Source organism: Haliotis rufescens, unplaced genomic scaffold (genome assembly GCF_023055435.1).
Source record: "Haliotis rufescens isolate VD_foot unplaced genomic scaffold, xgHalRufe1.0.p SCAF_1, whole genome shotgun sequence".
Lineage (NCBI taxonomy): Eukaryota > Metazoa > Mollusca > Gastropoda > Lepetellida > Haliotidae > Haliotis > Haliotis rufescens.
Window position 1 is genome coordinate 17914053 of NW_025963779.1, and position 18247 is coordinate 17932299.

Genomic DNA, 18247 nt, shown 5'->3' on the forward strand with positions numbered 1-18247 from the left:
GTGTGACGTCGAAATCGGGTATTATATTCCTTGCGTTCTACATAAGTCATATCAGCTGTAGAATTACTGATATTCCCCTTACGATCGAGTAGATGTCATGCAGCAGTGCTCATAACTCTCGTCTCTGTTTGCCCGCGATGACAGCCGGCCCTGGCTCTGTGTACCTTGTTCTTGTGCAGTGTAATATTGGGTCACATTCACAAACGTATAACGTCGGTTGGCGGACCTTCTGTAGGTGATATGACACAGGACAAGAAGGCTGTTGTGGACACGAGTACTAGAGGGCACTTCACAGGATTCAAACTGAGAATTGTTCGTATAAGACATCTCGATTACGCAAACAGAATGGATTTGCCTTATTGTCAATGGTATCATTATTTATGGGTGTGCTACTTCTGAAAGAGGTTTAAAGAGCGTGTACGTCAATCGACGTTTTCACTCTTGGCAACATTTTAGTCATTACTGATTGAATTGGTCTTGGGGTTCGATTTCCACTTTATGAATGCCATCCAAATACACAGGCAGTAATGGCAAATATTTTAAGTTGGCCAGATAAGGTCTCTATTACCCTATACGTGTTGTAAGGATCGACTGAAGTGCGGATTTCATAATTTGTGATCTGGTTTATAATGTTCCATCGCGACAAGCCCCCATGGTTATTCCCTGTTTTAATAGGTCCTCGGCATGCTTGCTGAATGGGGCGTTTAAGTGGATCGGGTAGTCAGGCCTGGTCACTTTCTTGACTGTGTTGCTCACAATATCAATCACTGGTTTTAGACTCGTTTATTTACAGGCAGGTGTGAAAAAGCTGGGAAACGGCGGAAGCGGTGAACAATATAAACAAATTCTTAATTAGTGAATTAATGCTCATGGTATCAATGACTAATTTGCCTGCAGCAGATTCAACTGTTATCGGGACACGATGATATATAAATAATATTGATCTCGCAGACACGTCAATTATTATAATTTGGAAATCGAAAATATTCCTTTTTTCACACTAACACGTGACCCCGGTTCCTAATGTTGTAGTCGGGCGAATTACCGTTACATTACCAAGCGTTACTCCAGACTGGCATGTGTCTCTAAGTTTGAGTAATAAAGTTCGTTCTCATTAATAATAGCCATACAGGTGATGCTTCTGCTAAATAACTTCCCTATTTCCAAATTCTCACGAAAGAATCAGGTGACAGCTCACGAAGCTAATGTTAAATGAACGAATGTTGGATAGATTTAGGAGACAACACACGGGGTCGATAAATGCACACCGATGGAGGAGATTGATATATACACAAACATTAGACAGATACAGGAGACTTAAATATAAACATACGTGAAACCAATTGAAGAGACTGATATATACACAGCCATTAGACAGATTCAAGAGACTGATATATACCCAGCCATGAGACCGATTCAAGAGACTGATATATACATAGCCTTAGACCGATTCAAGGGACTGATAAATGCACAACCATTAAACCGATTCAAGAGGCTGATAAATACACGTCAAACATTAAATTCAAGAGACTGATATATGCACGTCAAACATTAGATTCAAGAGACTGATAAATACACAGCCATTAGACCGATTCAAGAGACTGATAAATACACAGACATTAGACCGATTCAAGGGACTGATAAATGCACAACCATTAAACCGATTCAAGAGACTGATAAATACACGTCAAACATTAAATTCAAGAGACTGATATATACACGTCAAACATTAGATTCAAGAGACTGATAAATACACAGCCATTAGACCGATTCAAGAGACTGATAAATACACGCCAAACAGTAGATTCAAGAGACTGATAAATCCACGTCAAACATTAGATTCAAGAGACTGATAAATCCACGTCAAACATTAGATTCAAAAGACTGATAAATCCACGTCAAACATTAGATTCAAGAGACTGATAAATCCACGTCAAACATTAGATTCAAGAGACTGATAAATACACGTCAAACATTAGATTCAAGAGACGATTGTTCTCACTCTCATCAGAGTTTAATAAGATTAGTGGCATGTCGCTAACCACGCGTGACCAGGGTAATACACACGTGTTTTCCACGTTAACACTTATTTATATGTATTTTGTCACTCTGCTGTGAAAGAAAATGATTTCTTATGTTCGTGAATAGCAACAATTTGAAAAGTATTAAGCACGGTTCAGTGACGCCCTGTCACAATGGCTGAACGAAGAGCCAGCCACACTGTGAACAAGCGTGCAAGGAAGGTACGACATCTGTATTTCAGATCTGTGACGCCTATCACACCATTGAGAACACATGGCCACCATTTTGACGTTGCTGCCATTTTACGCTTCACCTGTCACGTGATCGTGTGACGTTAGGCCGCCATGTTGCTAGGATGAAATAAAGATTTGATTACAAATGCTTGATACAAGACCTTTTGCTTTACACTGCCTCGGGACATAAATCCACAGACCTTTGAAAGGTGTTATCTTTTGGTCAATACACACCCGTTACTATCACAAAACAAACTCCCTCAAGTCACTTACGCCAATTTATATTTTTCCAATCTAGACATAACCAGGACAAGTGAGAAAGTGACTTGTTTGAGATTCCATGGGTCTTTACACTGCAGATAACGTCGCGTGTAGGAGTGTATTTCAGGCATACCCTAACGGCCTTAAGATTAATTTGGGCTTTGCCACTTCATGGCTATGACAATTGTTTTCCGCAAAAAAGTAGTTTGTGTATTAACACTTGGCAGTGTGGATTTTGATCAAGACAGCCAACATATCTTTAAGAAGATTCGGAGAAGGAACTGTCAGGATCGAAGTCAGGGTATCCAAATTTGCTCTTTGTGGCTTATGGTGGCTGCACGTTTGTTTGCAATGTCAAGGAAAACATTATGAAGTTTCATTCTCGAGGAATTGGTGTTTATTGTTTACGATTCAATGATTAATAACGACGATTATGTTTCATATGGCACTATGATTCAAAGCAATGTCAACCCAAAGAGCTGGAATAGTAAAAACTCCTATCAAGAACTGTTGGCATGTTTCGACGATTCTACATTCAAAGTAATGATCTTTCCTTAATGTTTGAAGGCATTCCTAGACGACCGATAAGTATGTCTCGAAGGTAATTTCAAGGAGCTTTGCATATTGAAGGTAGGCTAAAAAACTTATAATCTAATGCGTGTATGGAGTTTCAATAACACTTGGTCACGATTGCTTTTCTAGTTACTAGGCTCAAAGAGTATTTTGGAGGTGACTTTCTGTTGAACTACACATACATTGTATTGCAAATGGTTTCTTACAGATGATATTAAGAAACTGTCATTAATATGTTAGCAGAGAAATGAGTAATAACTCCACAAGAAATTTAATAAATGTCCCGGCAATAGCTTATTCCTTGCGAGTCTGACAGTTATGGAACATCATTTTCATATAAGTGTACATCCTTTGAATGACATTCTGCCAAGCTGATTATGCTCGCGTCCAGGCGTTGTACTAACTGACCCGTCGTTTATCCCCTCTTCACAATAACAAGTTTTCGTGTAGAGGAATATTAGGTATGTATCCGAGAGAAACTCAATGCGTTTAGCTTTGAAGTATGTACATTTTATCGTTGTGAGAGATACCATACCACCATACCATACCATACCATACCATACCACCATACCATACCATACCATACCATACCATACCATACCATACCATACCATACCATACCATACCATCCCATCCCATACCATACCACCATACTATACCATACGAGTAGCATACCATTTCTGTGGTTTTAGATATGAGAATGTGTTTAGAGTATTGTACAATGGTAAGAACAGGTCCTATTTGAAAGCATGGCACTGTATATGTTTTATTTACATTCTTCCTTGATTGTATTGTCATGTATTGTCATGTTCGCACTCATGACCCTACACGGTGTTAATGACACCACACCATGATTAGGAAGACCACAAACTATTTCATACCATGTATTGGCTACACAGCGAACTATATCCCTTGTACATGTGAGTTAACGTGACTCCTGTAGGTTCACTCACACGGACACAATCAATGCATTTTCTCACCTGCACTGTGTTTCACACTGAGGTTTGTATGCGGGTCATGTGCTGGTGTGATATAGGCAATCGTGTCTGTGTGCCGCCGACTATAATCCTTCTCGTGTAATACACGGCACAAACACGGCGATTAAAGTAAGCGTAAGCTCTGCCGACTAATCTCTGTATTCACCTCATAAGCTGCAGGTTACAAATTACAGGTGCAGAGCGTAACCTCTAGGACTAGAACAGGACCGCAAAGTAAAGGCATTTTTCGTTATACTTACTGAAAAACGTTCAATTTCAAAGGCGATTAGCTATAACGTGTGCATGTTCTCTGAGACCTAACCGCCGGGCAAAAGAAAGTATACACTTGAAAATTGGATTTGACCAAGCAATTACAAACCTTATCGAAACGTTACTAGGCTGAGAAACCCTTCAGACTAATGGTCCAAAACCCAACCCGTATCACATACATTAAAGTAGGATATATATATTCGTGTTTGTTTAATGTAAAGCCACCACCAAACACGAGTGTATACTTTCGTTTCCCTGTGGATTATTAATAGGTTTTTATTTTCCTTATTAAGGTTTCGGTACGTTACTTTTTATATCTTGTTTGTTTGCTTGTTTGTTGTTTAATGCCGCACTCAGCAATATTCCAGCTATTTGACGGCGGTCTGTAAATAATCGAGTCTGGACCAGACAATCTAGTGATTGATATCATGAGCATCGATCCACGCAATTGGGATACGATGACATGCATCTACCAAGTCAGCGAGCCTGACCACCCGATCCCGTTAGCCGCCTCTTACGACAAGTGCTGTGTACATCTGGAGTGATATAGAGGCTGCAGCGTATCATCACTGTTATATAAGTTGCATATGAAATATAATGAAAGCAAGCAAAGAAGCTTGTATGTAACGCTTTCGAAGTACAATATCAACAGCCTAACTGCAAGTAACATTTTTGGTTTTACAAATATAAGAGACACTTTAAATCTACTAAAGCTTTAGTCTTTAGCTTAAGTCTACCAAAGCATATTTCTTAGACGTTGCTCTGTATTTGTGAGCAACATAATCATTGCACTTGTGCGCAGCAGACGTAATTAAAATGAACGTACCGTTTTTTGTTGCAACAAAAACAGTAAATGCGCTTTAGTGTCACTTGATTGTCTAGTTTAGACTCGATGGTCGCATGGCAGGAGCACCGATGTATGGTGTCAGTTTTTATGCAAACTGTTGAGTGGCGGGTGCTACGTATAGCATCACTACGGTGGCCCATAAGGGACATGGAGTCTGTTTTTCAATATTTTGATGTTTAACTTACTTTTATCTTAACCTTTTGCAAATTAACAGAATCTGCCATACAAATATGTGATAAATCATGTATAAAAACATCCGAAAACATAGAAAATGTACTTTTAGTAGCTTTTGAGTCGCTGAAATGTGAAGTGAAAATGTCAAAAACTAAAATGGAAATGTCAAAAACCAAAACGAAAAGGTCAAAAACTAAAATGAAAATACAGAAAACCATTTCCAACGCGGTGATAATATTTCCACCGAGGTGAAAACTATTTCCACCGCGGTGATAATATTTACACCGCGGTGGAAATAGTTTTCTGTATTTTCATTTTAGTTTTTGACATTTTCGTTTTGTGTTTTTGACATTTTCATTTTAGTTTTTGACATTTTCGTTTCATTTTTCAGCGACTCAATATCTTCTTTACTCATGATTTATCACATATTTGTAAGACAAATCGTGTTAATTTGCGAAAGGTTACGATAAATGTAAGTGAAATATCAAAATATGGAAAAACAGACTCCATGTCCCTTATTGGCCACCGTACATCACTGAACAGTGCATTTAATTTTCACCATTATGTTGCGTTTTACGCCCGATGGAACCTGTTTAGCCGGATAATCGAGACTCACTTTTCTCTAAGATTTACGTAATATAGTTACATACGAGTGTAAAATGCTTTCCTTTGCAAACTCAGGTCAGAGGTCACAATACACCATAAGTAAGATGAAACCTCGATAACTAGAACTCAGTTACTCGACATGTATAAGACGATGTAACTTTATTGAACCGATATAAACCGTATCGGCACTTGATCCTATACCGCCACTCCGTTTGTCTAGAAGTACGGATAACTCGAAGTACTGCCAGAACTTCTAATGCCTGCGGTTTCACTCACAAATCTGACGTATTGTAAACATTTAAAACTTCTTCTCAAAGCATTTCGTTTGCCTAATAATAATTTAACATTAACTATTGTCACATACACAATATATGACCTATTACAACTGACCTATTTGCTGGTGATTATAAACCCCGTTGAAGTTAGCGTATACTGAGAATTTTTTTATCGACATAAAAGATAAGAAACAAATAAATTGATCAAAGGTATTATACTTTGTTCTTACGAACAGAGACTTTTCATGCTGAATTAATAGCGACGGGGGATCAATATTGATACATCTTTGTAGATGGATGCAAAGTAACAAAGTTACGCCATATATATCATAAATAATAATATTGTTTGTGACCGAACACCTCGTGCCACCACTGAATTTCAGTGATCCATTCGTATTTTGTGCTTCACTGTTTGTCTCTTACGCCAAGTATGTTTGGGCAGATAATCGAGACCTGTTATTCTCTGTCGTTGACGTTTTATATTCCATTGACACATGGCCTATTTCCATTGGCACATGGCCTATTTCCATTGGCACATGGGCTATTTAAATTGGCATATGGACTATTTCCATTGGCAAATGGCCTGTTTCCAATGTCACGTGGACTATTTCCATTGGCACATGGCCTATTTCCATTGGCACGTGGACTATTTCCATTGGCACATGGACTATTTCCATTGGCACATGGGCTATTTCCATTGGCACATGGACTATTTCCATTGGCACATGGGCTATTTCCATTGGCACGTGGACTATTTCCATTGGCACGTGGACTATTTCCATTGGCACATGGGCTATTTCCATTGGCATATGGACTATTTCCATTGGCACGTGGACTATTTCCATCGGCACATGGACTATTTCCATTGGCACATGGGCTATTTCCATTGGCACGTGGACTATTTCCATTGGCACATGGACTATTTCCATTGGCACATGGCCTATTTCCATTGGCACGTGGACTATTTCCATTGGCACGTGGACTATTTCCATTGGCACATGTGCTATTTCCATTGGCACGTGGGCTATTTCCATTGGCACGTGGACTATTTCCATTGGCACATGGACTATTTCCATTGGCACATGGGCTATTTCCATTGGCACATGGACTATTTCCATTGGCACATGGGCTATTTCCATTGGCACGTGGACTATTTCAATTGGCATATGGCCTATTTATTTTAAGGAACAATGCCGAAGTGGTTTAACAAATGCATTCACTTGTACAATAAACTACCGTTAATATGAATTCAAAGGGCCAACTAACCTTTGTTCGTTATGAGCATATATACAGCAAATGGCCAGGACAACAAGAAAAATTCGTTCTATCCGACTGTTCGTTATAAGCGTGTTCGTTATAAACGTAGTTTACTGTACATAAAATCCCACTTTTGAAAACACAAACAGAATGAACGGTGATAAGATCTACGTAACAAAGTCTATGTATGTCAGACGTGGATCCCTGAGTTGCGTCCCCTAGCTGTATCGCGATCCGCAGGCTTCAAATCCAGGATGCGCGCTGACTATGTTTGTTGATACCCATAGGTATCACGGAAAACAAACACTGACGCCTGCCTTCTACCTGCACTTTGGGCTTTCCTCCCAGTATGGGCTGAAACGGCGTGATATAACGAAAGTAAACTGCCGGGCAAAAGAAAGTGTTCACTTGAAAATTTGATTTGACAAAACAATTATTACATTTTTTATCAAAACGTCACAGGGCTGAAAACAGTCGCCGTAACGCTGCCAACTTAAGATCCAAAATACAACTATGATACCAGTACCAAATACCATCGAATAACCATTTCTTGTTTGTTTTATTCTTACCACCATCAAACATGGGTATATACTTTCTTTTTCCCAGGAGATATAAAGGCAGATGACAAATGAGCTTCACATATTGTACCTATTGGGGAATTGAACCAGGGTCTTCGCCGTGACGAGCGAACGCTTTAACCACTCAGCTACCCCACAGCCCCTCACACACTCATAGAGTGACAAGAGATTGTTCTACAGAAACAGAATGTTTCTTACAGCATGAACGTAACACTAGAGGTGGTACACCCGCCAAGTGTTCGCGCTCACCGCACTCATAACCCTGAGGTTCGTGACGTTGTATGATATCCTCATATGTCCTCTTAAAGCTGAGTGCACTCAACAGCTGCTGTAGTACAACAAGGGGCAGACAAGGGGGACATTATATTTGCTCTGGCATTAATCATTACTGGGTGTCCCATTATGAAGCCTGCATGGCCCTTGTCCTCAATATGGGGACAAGTCGTGACAGTATCGCTGTCGGCGAATTACTTTTTAACAATATTCCAATAGCAGATTTCGATTCGAATAGTCTTACGATATCAATGATGATTAATTTCGAGTAGAGTTTGCACGAGGTTAAAATACATATAAACAGTAAAATAATGAACGCTGTATAGATACACAATCGATATTTATGGACGAATTTTGTTTTAATGTAGCATGCCCTAAAGTTTTTCAGGATCATAAAAGACGGTGCCATTTTTCAGTATGGGGAGAGACGTTGTAATCAGTGCCTGGCAATGTCGCTGTGTAATTAGTGTAATCAATTAACAGTTCAGCATTGAATGTCAGTTTCCTCTCAGACACTGCAGTCACCTTTCCTCTAAGGCACTACAGCCACGTTTCTTCTTAGACACTGCAGTCACCTTTCTTCTAAGGCACTACAGCCACGTTTCTTCTTAGACACTGCAATCCTTTCTTCTAATGCACTACAGCCACTTGTCTTCTGAGACACTGCAGTCACCTTTCTTCTAAGGCACTACAGCCACGTTTCCTCTCAGACACTGCAGTCACCATTCTTCTAAGGCACCACGGCCACGTTTCTTTTAAGACACTGCAGTCACGTTTCTTATCAGACACTGCAGTTACGTTTCTTCTCAGACACTGCAGTTACGTTTCTTCTGAGCTATTGCAATCACGTTTCTTCTTAGCTATTGCAGACACGTTTATTCTTAGATATTGCAGTCACGTTTCTTTTTAGCTATTGGAATCACATTTCTCCTAAGACACTACAGCCACGTTTCTTCTCAGATACTACAGTAACGTTTCATCTCAGACACTGCAGTAACGTTTCGTCTCAGACACTACAGTAACGTTTCGTCTCAGACACTGCAGTAACGTTTCGTCTCAGACACTACAGTAACGTTTCGTCTCAGACAATGCAGTAACGTTTCGTCTCAGACACTGCAGTAACGTTTCGTCTCAGACACTACAGTAACGTTTCGTCTAAGACACTGCAGTAACGTTTCATCTCAGACACTGCAGTAACATTTCGTCTCAGACACTACAGTAACGTTTCCTCTCAGACACTGCAGTAACGTTTCGTCTCAGACACTGCAGTAACGTTCCTTTCAGACACTGCAGTAATAACGTTTCTTCTCGGACATTTCAAAAGGTTCCCTGAAACTCATGATAGCTAAAAGAATTATAATTGTGTAGAAAAAAACAAAAAACAGATTGGTCGTTTCAGCTGGAACTGCTAATTAATTTTTTTAACTTTTTGTGGCAATGCTTAATAGTATAAAGCCGCGAAGTAGCCCTATAGATTACTTGACACACGTCTAGCTTAGCGATAGGACTTATACCAATCGATCTCCATAATTGATCGCGTTAACTGGGTCAAATACCACTTAAACACAATCTATGGAAATAAGTGTTTTGATGGAGATAAGGCTTTTATATACTCTCGTTTCCATGTAACAATGCACAACACCAAGAGAATGTTAATCAGAGATTTTATCCCTGAGTGTGTCAGCCTCATTTCATACTCCACATACAACAGGTGGTTAACGGTCAGCACAGGTTCCAACCATAAACAGTTATATGTAGATATCGTGACGGAAAATGAAAATAATGTCAACAAAAGTTTAAAATATGACTTCCTATAAATATCATGCCTTATCAAGACGACAAGCTTAAATATCCGGGACGCACAGATAAGAGCTTGAATGTAGTAAGGTTGTGTTCTAAAACCGGATTTAGCTACACAGCCAAATGTAAAAATGGTTAAGGAGAAATATATCGAGTTTTGTCATTTCATGAAAAACAATATTCAGATCAATATCCTATTGACTTAACCCAATACAACCTTGCAGTATGGAGGTATACCGTATTCGACGTTATAAGCGCCCAGGGCGCTCTCAAAATTATAAATAGGAGGCTCTTATTAGAATATCACTTTGGTGAAAAAAACAGAGTTGAAAGATAGATTTCGTGGTTTATGCTGACAGCCTGAAATGTTTATATACGACAGATATATTTTTCCAGAATTTAATTGCCCATAATTGAGGGTGCATATTACACACGAGTGCGTATTATACACGAATACATAGGTCTTGTGTACATTGATCAATCGGAAGGGGTGCTTATTTGGATTGTTCACTAGCCAATATATTAGCAAATATCGCCGTGGGCGCTTATTAGAGCGAGGCGCTTATTACGTCGAATACGGTATGTGACCACTTGGCTCTGTTCTGGTTTCTATCTATTACCCAAGCCTCTAGCCTCTTGTAAGACAGTTTGACGAACATGAACCTTCCCGCAGACGGTCCCTACCGATGGTAGCACTGTAAGAGTGAGCTGTCACTTTCACCAATTGACTCGGCAAATATTGCTCGCCTTGACTTCAACACGAAATATATAAGGACTTTTGTATACATGGTTGGACCACAACTAGGCATATCAATGCAGGGCGTAGGTTCCAACATGGACGGTAGACCGGTGGCAGCACACGCTTGTTGGTAGGTAGGGCCTATTATATTCGTGTATTTATTGTGTTATCGATTGGTTTGCATATTGAATACATATTTATCTTCTGTTTATATCTCTCAATTTAAAATAGAGGCTTGTGAAGAATGAGGTATGTACGTCATGCTGTCACGAGCCTTAAGGAACATGATATCACTTTGTAAGATGCTATATTATAGCGGTTTGTAAACACATGTTGATTATTGTTTAGATTTCATGAAATGGGGACATATATGAACATAGTGAGGGTCATTGTTTGCACGTATTCATAATCACATCAGGCGGTGTAATCTTAGTTAATATTCTCACGTGTGAAGACAATTCCACAATTGAATGATCAAGTTATGACACTGAACATGTGGAAATGGAATAACAAGACAGCAGGTATATTCATACATACGTACATACATACGTACGTACGTATTTCATGATAAACTGATCAATATGATAAACTGATGAATATGATAAACTGATACACATCAATGATGTGTGGAGAAGAATGTAACGATGTTGTACTGCACCAGTTAATAAACTGCGACAGTCTAGTGCAAGAAGGAAATATCCTCTATCAGAAACTGTTTGATTTACTGTGCCTTAACCAATATCTTAAAATAGAAGATTGTACAGACAACGAAGTGAGAGTTGTGACACTACTTGGGGGCATTACGCATCGTGTAGGGGAGATGACACTCGGTACAGGGGCTCAATTCGTAAGCATAGTCAGCCAAGAAATAAGCTCATGGCAGCTTACGTCTATTCTCTATCTGTAGGCTGATTATAAACATATCTGTTATCATGCATGTACATACTGATTAATTAATTTCCATGTTTGTACTCTCCGATACTAATGGAGGAAATAAAAATCATTCATACATAAACACACACACACACACACAAACACACACACACACACACACACACACACACACACACACACACACACACACTCGCTTGACGAAAGGATCTACAGTTGAAACGAAATAGACGAAAGGATAACATATATGAACTTTTAATAATTATTTGACTGGAAATGCTTCGACGAAGAGGCAGATTTTCAACATTCTCCGGAATGATTCTAAGATCTCTGCACATTTGAGTTCCTGTGGATTAGCATTCCATAATAAAGGGGCAGAGATTTAGAACGCCCTGTCACCCGATTGAGATTGTGATATTGGTATAACTAGCTGGTGTTGTCATCAGATCGCAGGCTTCTCGGTGGTATGTAAATATCAATCAACAATCAACAGCATTCGTTTTGTGACACGAATCCGTATCTAATTGAAATCATTTACATTGACTCGCTTCTTATCCAATGAAAACATGACATGATTGCAAATACATGTACAAGTATGTACACAGGTGTCTATCCATGGTTAAATACAACGCTGGCAATGCATACTATGCATTCAATACAAAAGGTCCTTTTTCAATGTTTTAACTAGTATCCACTTACGTATACGGTCAACATATTACAATGTCGGTGACAGTTTAACACATAAGGATATGAGAATTAAAAGTTACATTTTGTAACCATGTCACTATCACGTAATGTAATATTCAAACACCGCTTTACAAGGAGCTCGTACATATATTTCTGATTCTTTGCGTGATCGTACAAACAGAGAACCAATGCATTTCGCTGTTGAGTGTCTGAGCTTGAAACCAGTACATTACGAGATCAAAGTGAAGCTGTTTGTTGGGGTCGGCCCTCTGATATAGGTTATATTGATATAAGTAAATAGTTACTTTGTTCACATAGAACCCTTTTTACATACGAGTTATAAGATTACGTTAAGTGCTTTCTAATAAAGTAGTATATATCGGAGTTTTGACAGACAGCGAGTAAATAAAAATTTTCTTTAACAGCTTTTGACTGGCACGCAAAGTTTTAATGGACACTTCAAAAGCGTATATGTTGAAGATAGATACTCCGAGTCATTTCACAAGAACAAAAACCCTGTTTAGCCCTTGTTACCACAATGAGTGCGTAGATGACAAGTATGATGAACCAAATGGAATTCTCGATAGCAACAATAAAAAGATAAAAAGATCATCATTTGATATAAAAAAATTGCAGTTGTAATCATTTATGTGAGTAAATATTCTCTTGTTGAAAGGGGCGTCGGGTAGCCCAGTGGTTAACGCATTCGTCGTCACGCCGAAGACCCGGGTTCGATTCCCGACGTGGGTACAATGTGTGAAGCCCATTTCTGGTGTCCCCCGCCGTGATGTTGCTGGAATATTGCTAAAAGCGGCGTAAAACTAAACTCACTTACTCACTCATTCTTGGTGAAAGCTAGACATTGGTGAAAGGAACAATACATGAACGAGGATGTTTTCTTGGCGCGACAGAAGGGATCGTTCTCTTTGGAAATCTTGTAGCTGTGGGGTAGTCTAGTGGTGAATGCGTTCGCTCGTCAAGCCGCATAACCAGCTCGATTCCCAACATGGTTAAACTGTTTGAAGCTGATTGCTGGTGTCGACCGCCGTGACATTACTGCGATATGACTAAAAGCGGCGTAAAACTATACCCGCTCACTCTTGCAGTTATACATTCAAGGAATGGCAGTGACTTCTAAATGACAATTCACCCATATGGTCAGCTGTTAGTCCGTAATGGTAGATGCAATATATACTCAAAGATGACGTGTTTCAGGAAATGTTGACAGATATGGTATCGTACACGTACTATGTCCAACAACAACGTAAAGATGTGGCTGAAATTAACTATTTAATAAATTATAAATAATAATCAATTATGGAGCAAAAAATCTGCTCAAGGTAAACATGCAAACAAAAGTTGTGTGAGTGTAGTTATCACATTGGTGAAACCCACGAGAACAGGTATGGTGCTAGAAAAAACTAGACTCTCAATCAGGGCGAACCGGGATTCGAACCGATAACCAACGATTTCTGGCACGTCTGAGGGATGCAACTCTGCAGAGCGAACTGTGGGCCTCAGACGACTTTTCCACCTGTATCCCGTTCTGTTCGATGAGTGAGTAAGTGTTTTATAGCACTGTTGGATTCACGAACACAGTAACTAACGAGCGTGAATATATATGGTCCTACAAAACCAAGGATCATAATCAGGGCGAACTTGGCAATCGAAAAAAGGAACATTATCCTAGCAAAACTAAGGGACGCAACTGTATAATATTATTCAAATGATCGAAGGAAACATTGTCAGAACAGACAGCCTAGGAATGCTTAATTTTAAGTGATGTTGTGAGACAAATAGTTGATTAGTTTCTGTATACAAAACATAGCTATTTAACTTCTCAATGTCGTGTTGTGCTATTAACGACACAGATATTAGCCGGCAGCGTTTACCAAACAACTCCTCAAAAGCAACGAATATCGTCTTATCGCAGCATACCACTGGTACAAAGTGTACATACACGTCCAACAAACACGGCATTATTAGTTTCAATGTTAATGCGTTACTTTTCTATTTACCAGCGTTTGACAAAAGAATGTTTGTTGTCTACGCGAATAACTGACGCTGGGATACGGGGATATGTGTATTGCATTATAATACATGCTGATCCCTTGTAGCTGTGGCAGGGCGCCGTGTTCGTGTATATTATGTGAGGTACAAGTTTCGCCGATGTACAGCGTGACCTTGACGGGCGTGCGTGTCATCATTGTTCAAATATTCTACCGTCTCTGAATATATGACTTTTAGCTGCATACAAGAAGCCATTTCATTACCTGCCCTTAATCGGTTTGGCTATAATCCCTTGGATTTCCGATTCATTTAGATCTTATCACAGTCACCCAAGATAAAGTTTTGAATAGGTGTTAGCTGGAATACGTTGCATAAAAGACCGCTAGTGTACATTAAAACGTATAGATATGACATTAAGTAATTGTTAAATGCAAAAATACTCCAAAGTAAAATATGATAAAAAAATTATATAAGGTACAAGATTGATATTGATATATATATATATATATATATATATATATATATATATATATATATATATATATAGCGGAATGCCAAAATGTGTTATTTTCACGACAACTCTTTTTTTGTGGTCTTTGTTTGATATAAATAATTCAACGCCGACCAAGAGCCGGCGCGTAGACACAGCCAACAACACCTGTGTAGATATGAAACAGGCGGTTGCACGTGCAGTCCGAGATGCCATGTGCACCACACGTGACGCACATGATGAAGGAATCACTCACAATGGAATAGTTTATGTTTATATGCGGGTTTCAGTTATTAGACTGAAACTGTTTGTGGGAAATCACGGTTCCAACAATAGAGTGATGTTATAAAAAAATTATTTATGATCCTTTAGACACTTAAATCTTGAACTCAATGTTTATTGTATTCATTGGAAAAATCTGAATTTATATGGTTGCATTGGTTCTCTAAGCTTGTACTTTAGGGTGAGATCAAGGTATTTGAAGTATATTCTTAATATATTTAGACTTAAACGTTTCCTGGAGGTTATGGTAGGAGGCATTTATGATTATATCTATGTTATTATTAATATAATAACCCACTCAAAATATTTCTTTCTATAATACTCAAAACTGATTCTCATAAATATATCCACCCGTGAAGGCCTTTAGCAACCCATGTTTGTCGTAAGAGGCGACTAACGGGATCGGGTGGTCAGGCTCGCTGACTTGGTTGATGCATGTCCTCGTTTCCCTTAGATAGATGCGCATGATGTCAAGCCATCGATTGTCTTGTTCTGACTCTATTATTTACAGACCGCCGTCACATCGCTGGAATACTGCTGGGTGTGGCATTAAACAAACATCAATGATATGTCAAGCGTATATTTAAATCGAATGACATATCTGACTTTCCCTATCCAACGTTGAGTGGTCAGTTTTTGTTTAATTGAAACACAATGGCCTGGATACTAGACTGAGTTATTTCAATTACTGGTGGGTTTCGTCCTGGGGATACATCGCTTGCTGCAAAAAACAACAACGTAAACGTTGCTTTAGTGAGTGAGTGAGTTGGGTTTAACGCCGCTTTTAACAGTATTACAGTCAAATCACGGCGTGTCAGCTTAATGTGGGAGGAAAACCCGAAGTGATGAAGGTCTCAGACGTTTACCACTTTGGTGAAACCCACGAGCACGGGTATGGTGCTGACAAACCTAGAAACATAATCGGGGCGAACCGGGATTCGAACCCACAATGATAGGTTTCTGGCGTGCCCAAGGGACGCAACTGTGCACAGCGAATCGCGGCGCCTTAGGCGACTGGGCCACCCGTGCCCCCAAACGTTGCTTTAAATATGTTTGATGTAAGAGATACAAGTTCATACAACTAATTAATACAAAATTAACTCGATAAGAGTGAGCACGGGTGGCCCAGTCGCCTTAGCCGCTGCAATTTGCTGTGCAGAGTTGTGTCCTTTGGACACTTTAGAAACCTGTGATTGTGGGTTCGAATCCCGGTTGGGCCCGATTATGTTTCCCGGTTTGTCAGCACCATACTCGTGCTCTTAAGTTTCACCAAATTGGTAAACGTCTGAGACCTGCATCACTTCGGGCTTTCTTCCCACATTAAGCTGACAGGCCGCGATATAACTGATATACTCTCCAAAGCGGCTTTAAACCGAATTCACTAATTCACTCACTGTGGATAAGGATAGGCGTTTCTTATGGGGATCATATGATCTACACTGTGGACTGTAGCGGTTACTATGGCAACATGTGGGATGTATACAGCCAAGAAGCAAATTTGCAATCATTTGTGAAATCATTACTCTGAAACATGCGGCTAATATATTTGCTGGTGTCCTTTCCTGTAATTTAGACATAATAAATATCACGCTAATGTGTTTAGTTTCTATCTTTGGGTTATGCAAGCAGTAATTGGGTGATCCTTCACCGTGTGTCCGGCTATAGCAAATCTTGTAACACCGTTGACCTTCTCGTGGTTGGCTATATTTCTCCAAGTCATGGAACACACGATGATAAAACGTCATATGAACTGGCAGTATTGTCAGTGATCCATGTTTCCAATGTCTGTGCAATGTCAAAAAGATAAAAACTATCATTCATCACTCAACATATAAGAAATCAGAACGCCATTTCGTCATATTGCATGCGGCGCTCGATCTGAACGAAGCTAATAAAGCGTAGCTGCATAAAGAACAGAGCTGTGCTGTGTTAACTCTATGCCTGTCGAGAAATGATCGAACTCTGTTATCGACCGACTTATTTTCGGTGGGATATTTTTACCAAGAGTGTAGCATATCGTTCGAAAGCTGTTTTTTCCCATTGCAAGATGGATACCAACCTTACGGGATATAGTGAAAAGAAAAATATTTCATTCCCATCAGTCGGCCATGGCGTTCTTGGTGGTTTGGACATACAAGAGTTAACAATGTTGTTGTCAATGACTGTCAGACGGCAGTTAAGTCTTCAATCACACTCGTAACCGGCTAAGCAGACGCGGGGAGAGGTGCCTCTCGAAGCTGTCAAATACTACCTTGTGTCATAACCCAAGCATGTATACTGGCCAGTTAAAGGGTACATTTCATCTGGGGAGATAGGTCACGATGGACACGCAACAAATTAGGAGGTATGTGTTTTACCCACTTCCTTGACTCGGTGCTGTTAGTGTTGATCTTGTATCGGTATATCTTGCTATGGCTTCATGCCTCAGGCATATCTCAAAAGACATAATCGTCTCATCACAAAACGGTGCGTGCCATTAATTTGCAGCACTTTAGTTTTTATGATAACGACAGCTTGACGTGACTTTGGGAAATTTTTAGGATTATTTTCGAAACAAAACAAAACTGATAAAAACATAAGCGATGTTGTTGAAGATAAGTATCATTATGGATTATTATTGAAGCGAAAATCATTCTTTCCTATCAAGGTTGTTTTTTTTAAAAAGACTATTAGTCAAGGTTTTAATGTTAAACCCTTAATTGTGTTCATGATAAGGATAGGAAATATTATGATTGTTTACCAGATATGTTATAACCATGCTAGTTATTATATTGTCGTTTATTTATATTGATTTAGTTATAAGGGAGAAATGGAAATACAAAAGTAGTTAAGGGTGTGTTTAGTTGTAAAGCAGGTAATAGAGGTAAGGTAAGTCAACAATTTTCTATGGAAGAAATATATTATTGGATGACATTATAAAAAGATCAATATTATCATTCGTTCATTCATTCATTCATCGACAGGATTAATAGTATCCCAATGCATATATCGTTAGGGTAAAT

The 18247-nt window shown here is 39.2% G+C and overlaps 2 protein-coding genes across 4 annotated transcripts in view; one reads left to right on the forward strand and one right to left on the reverse strand.

Annotated features, from left to right (window-relative positions):
• The first annotated feature begins 2641 nt into the window (after positions 1-2641).
• Positions 2642-18247, forward strand: part of LOC124150623 — a 32662-nt gene continuing 17056 nt past the window's right edge. Inside the window, exon 1 of one of the 3 annotated variants that reach the window (XM_048392291.1) lies at positions 2642-3146. The gene's annotated coding sequence lies outside the window, so the exon portion shown is untranslated. Of the gene's footprint in view, positions 3147-10808; positions 11016-17177; positions 17590-18247 lie in introns of those variants that run through there. The other 2 variants (XM_046522586.2, XM_046522593.2) reach the window with 2 other exon arrangements.
• Positions 6784-7404, reverse strand: LOC125376053 (splicing factor 3A subunit 2-like). Its single transcript, XM_048387523.1, has one exon. The coding sequence runs from the start codon at positions 7402-7404 to the stop codon at positions 6784-6786; it is 621 nt and encodes a 206-aa protein (XP_048243480.1).

Bases quoted from the DNA above. Each gene is read 5' to 3' on its own strand.
- LOC125376053 (XM_048387523.1), bottom strand. From the start codon at position 7,404: ATGCCAATTGAAATAGTCCACGTGCCAATGGAAATAGCCCATGTGCCA.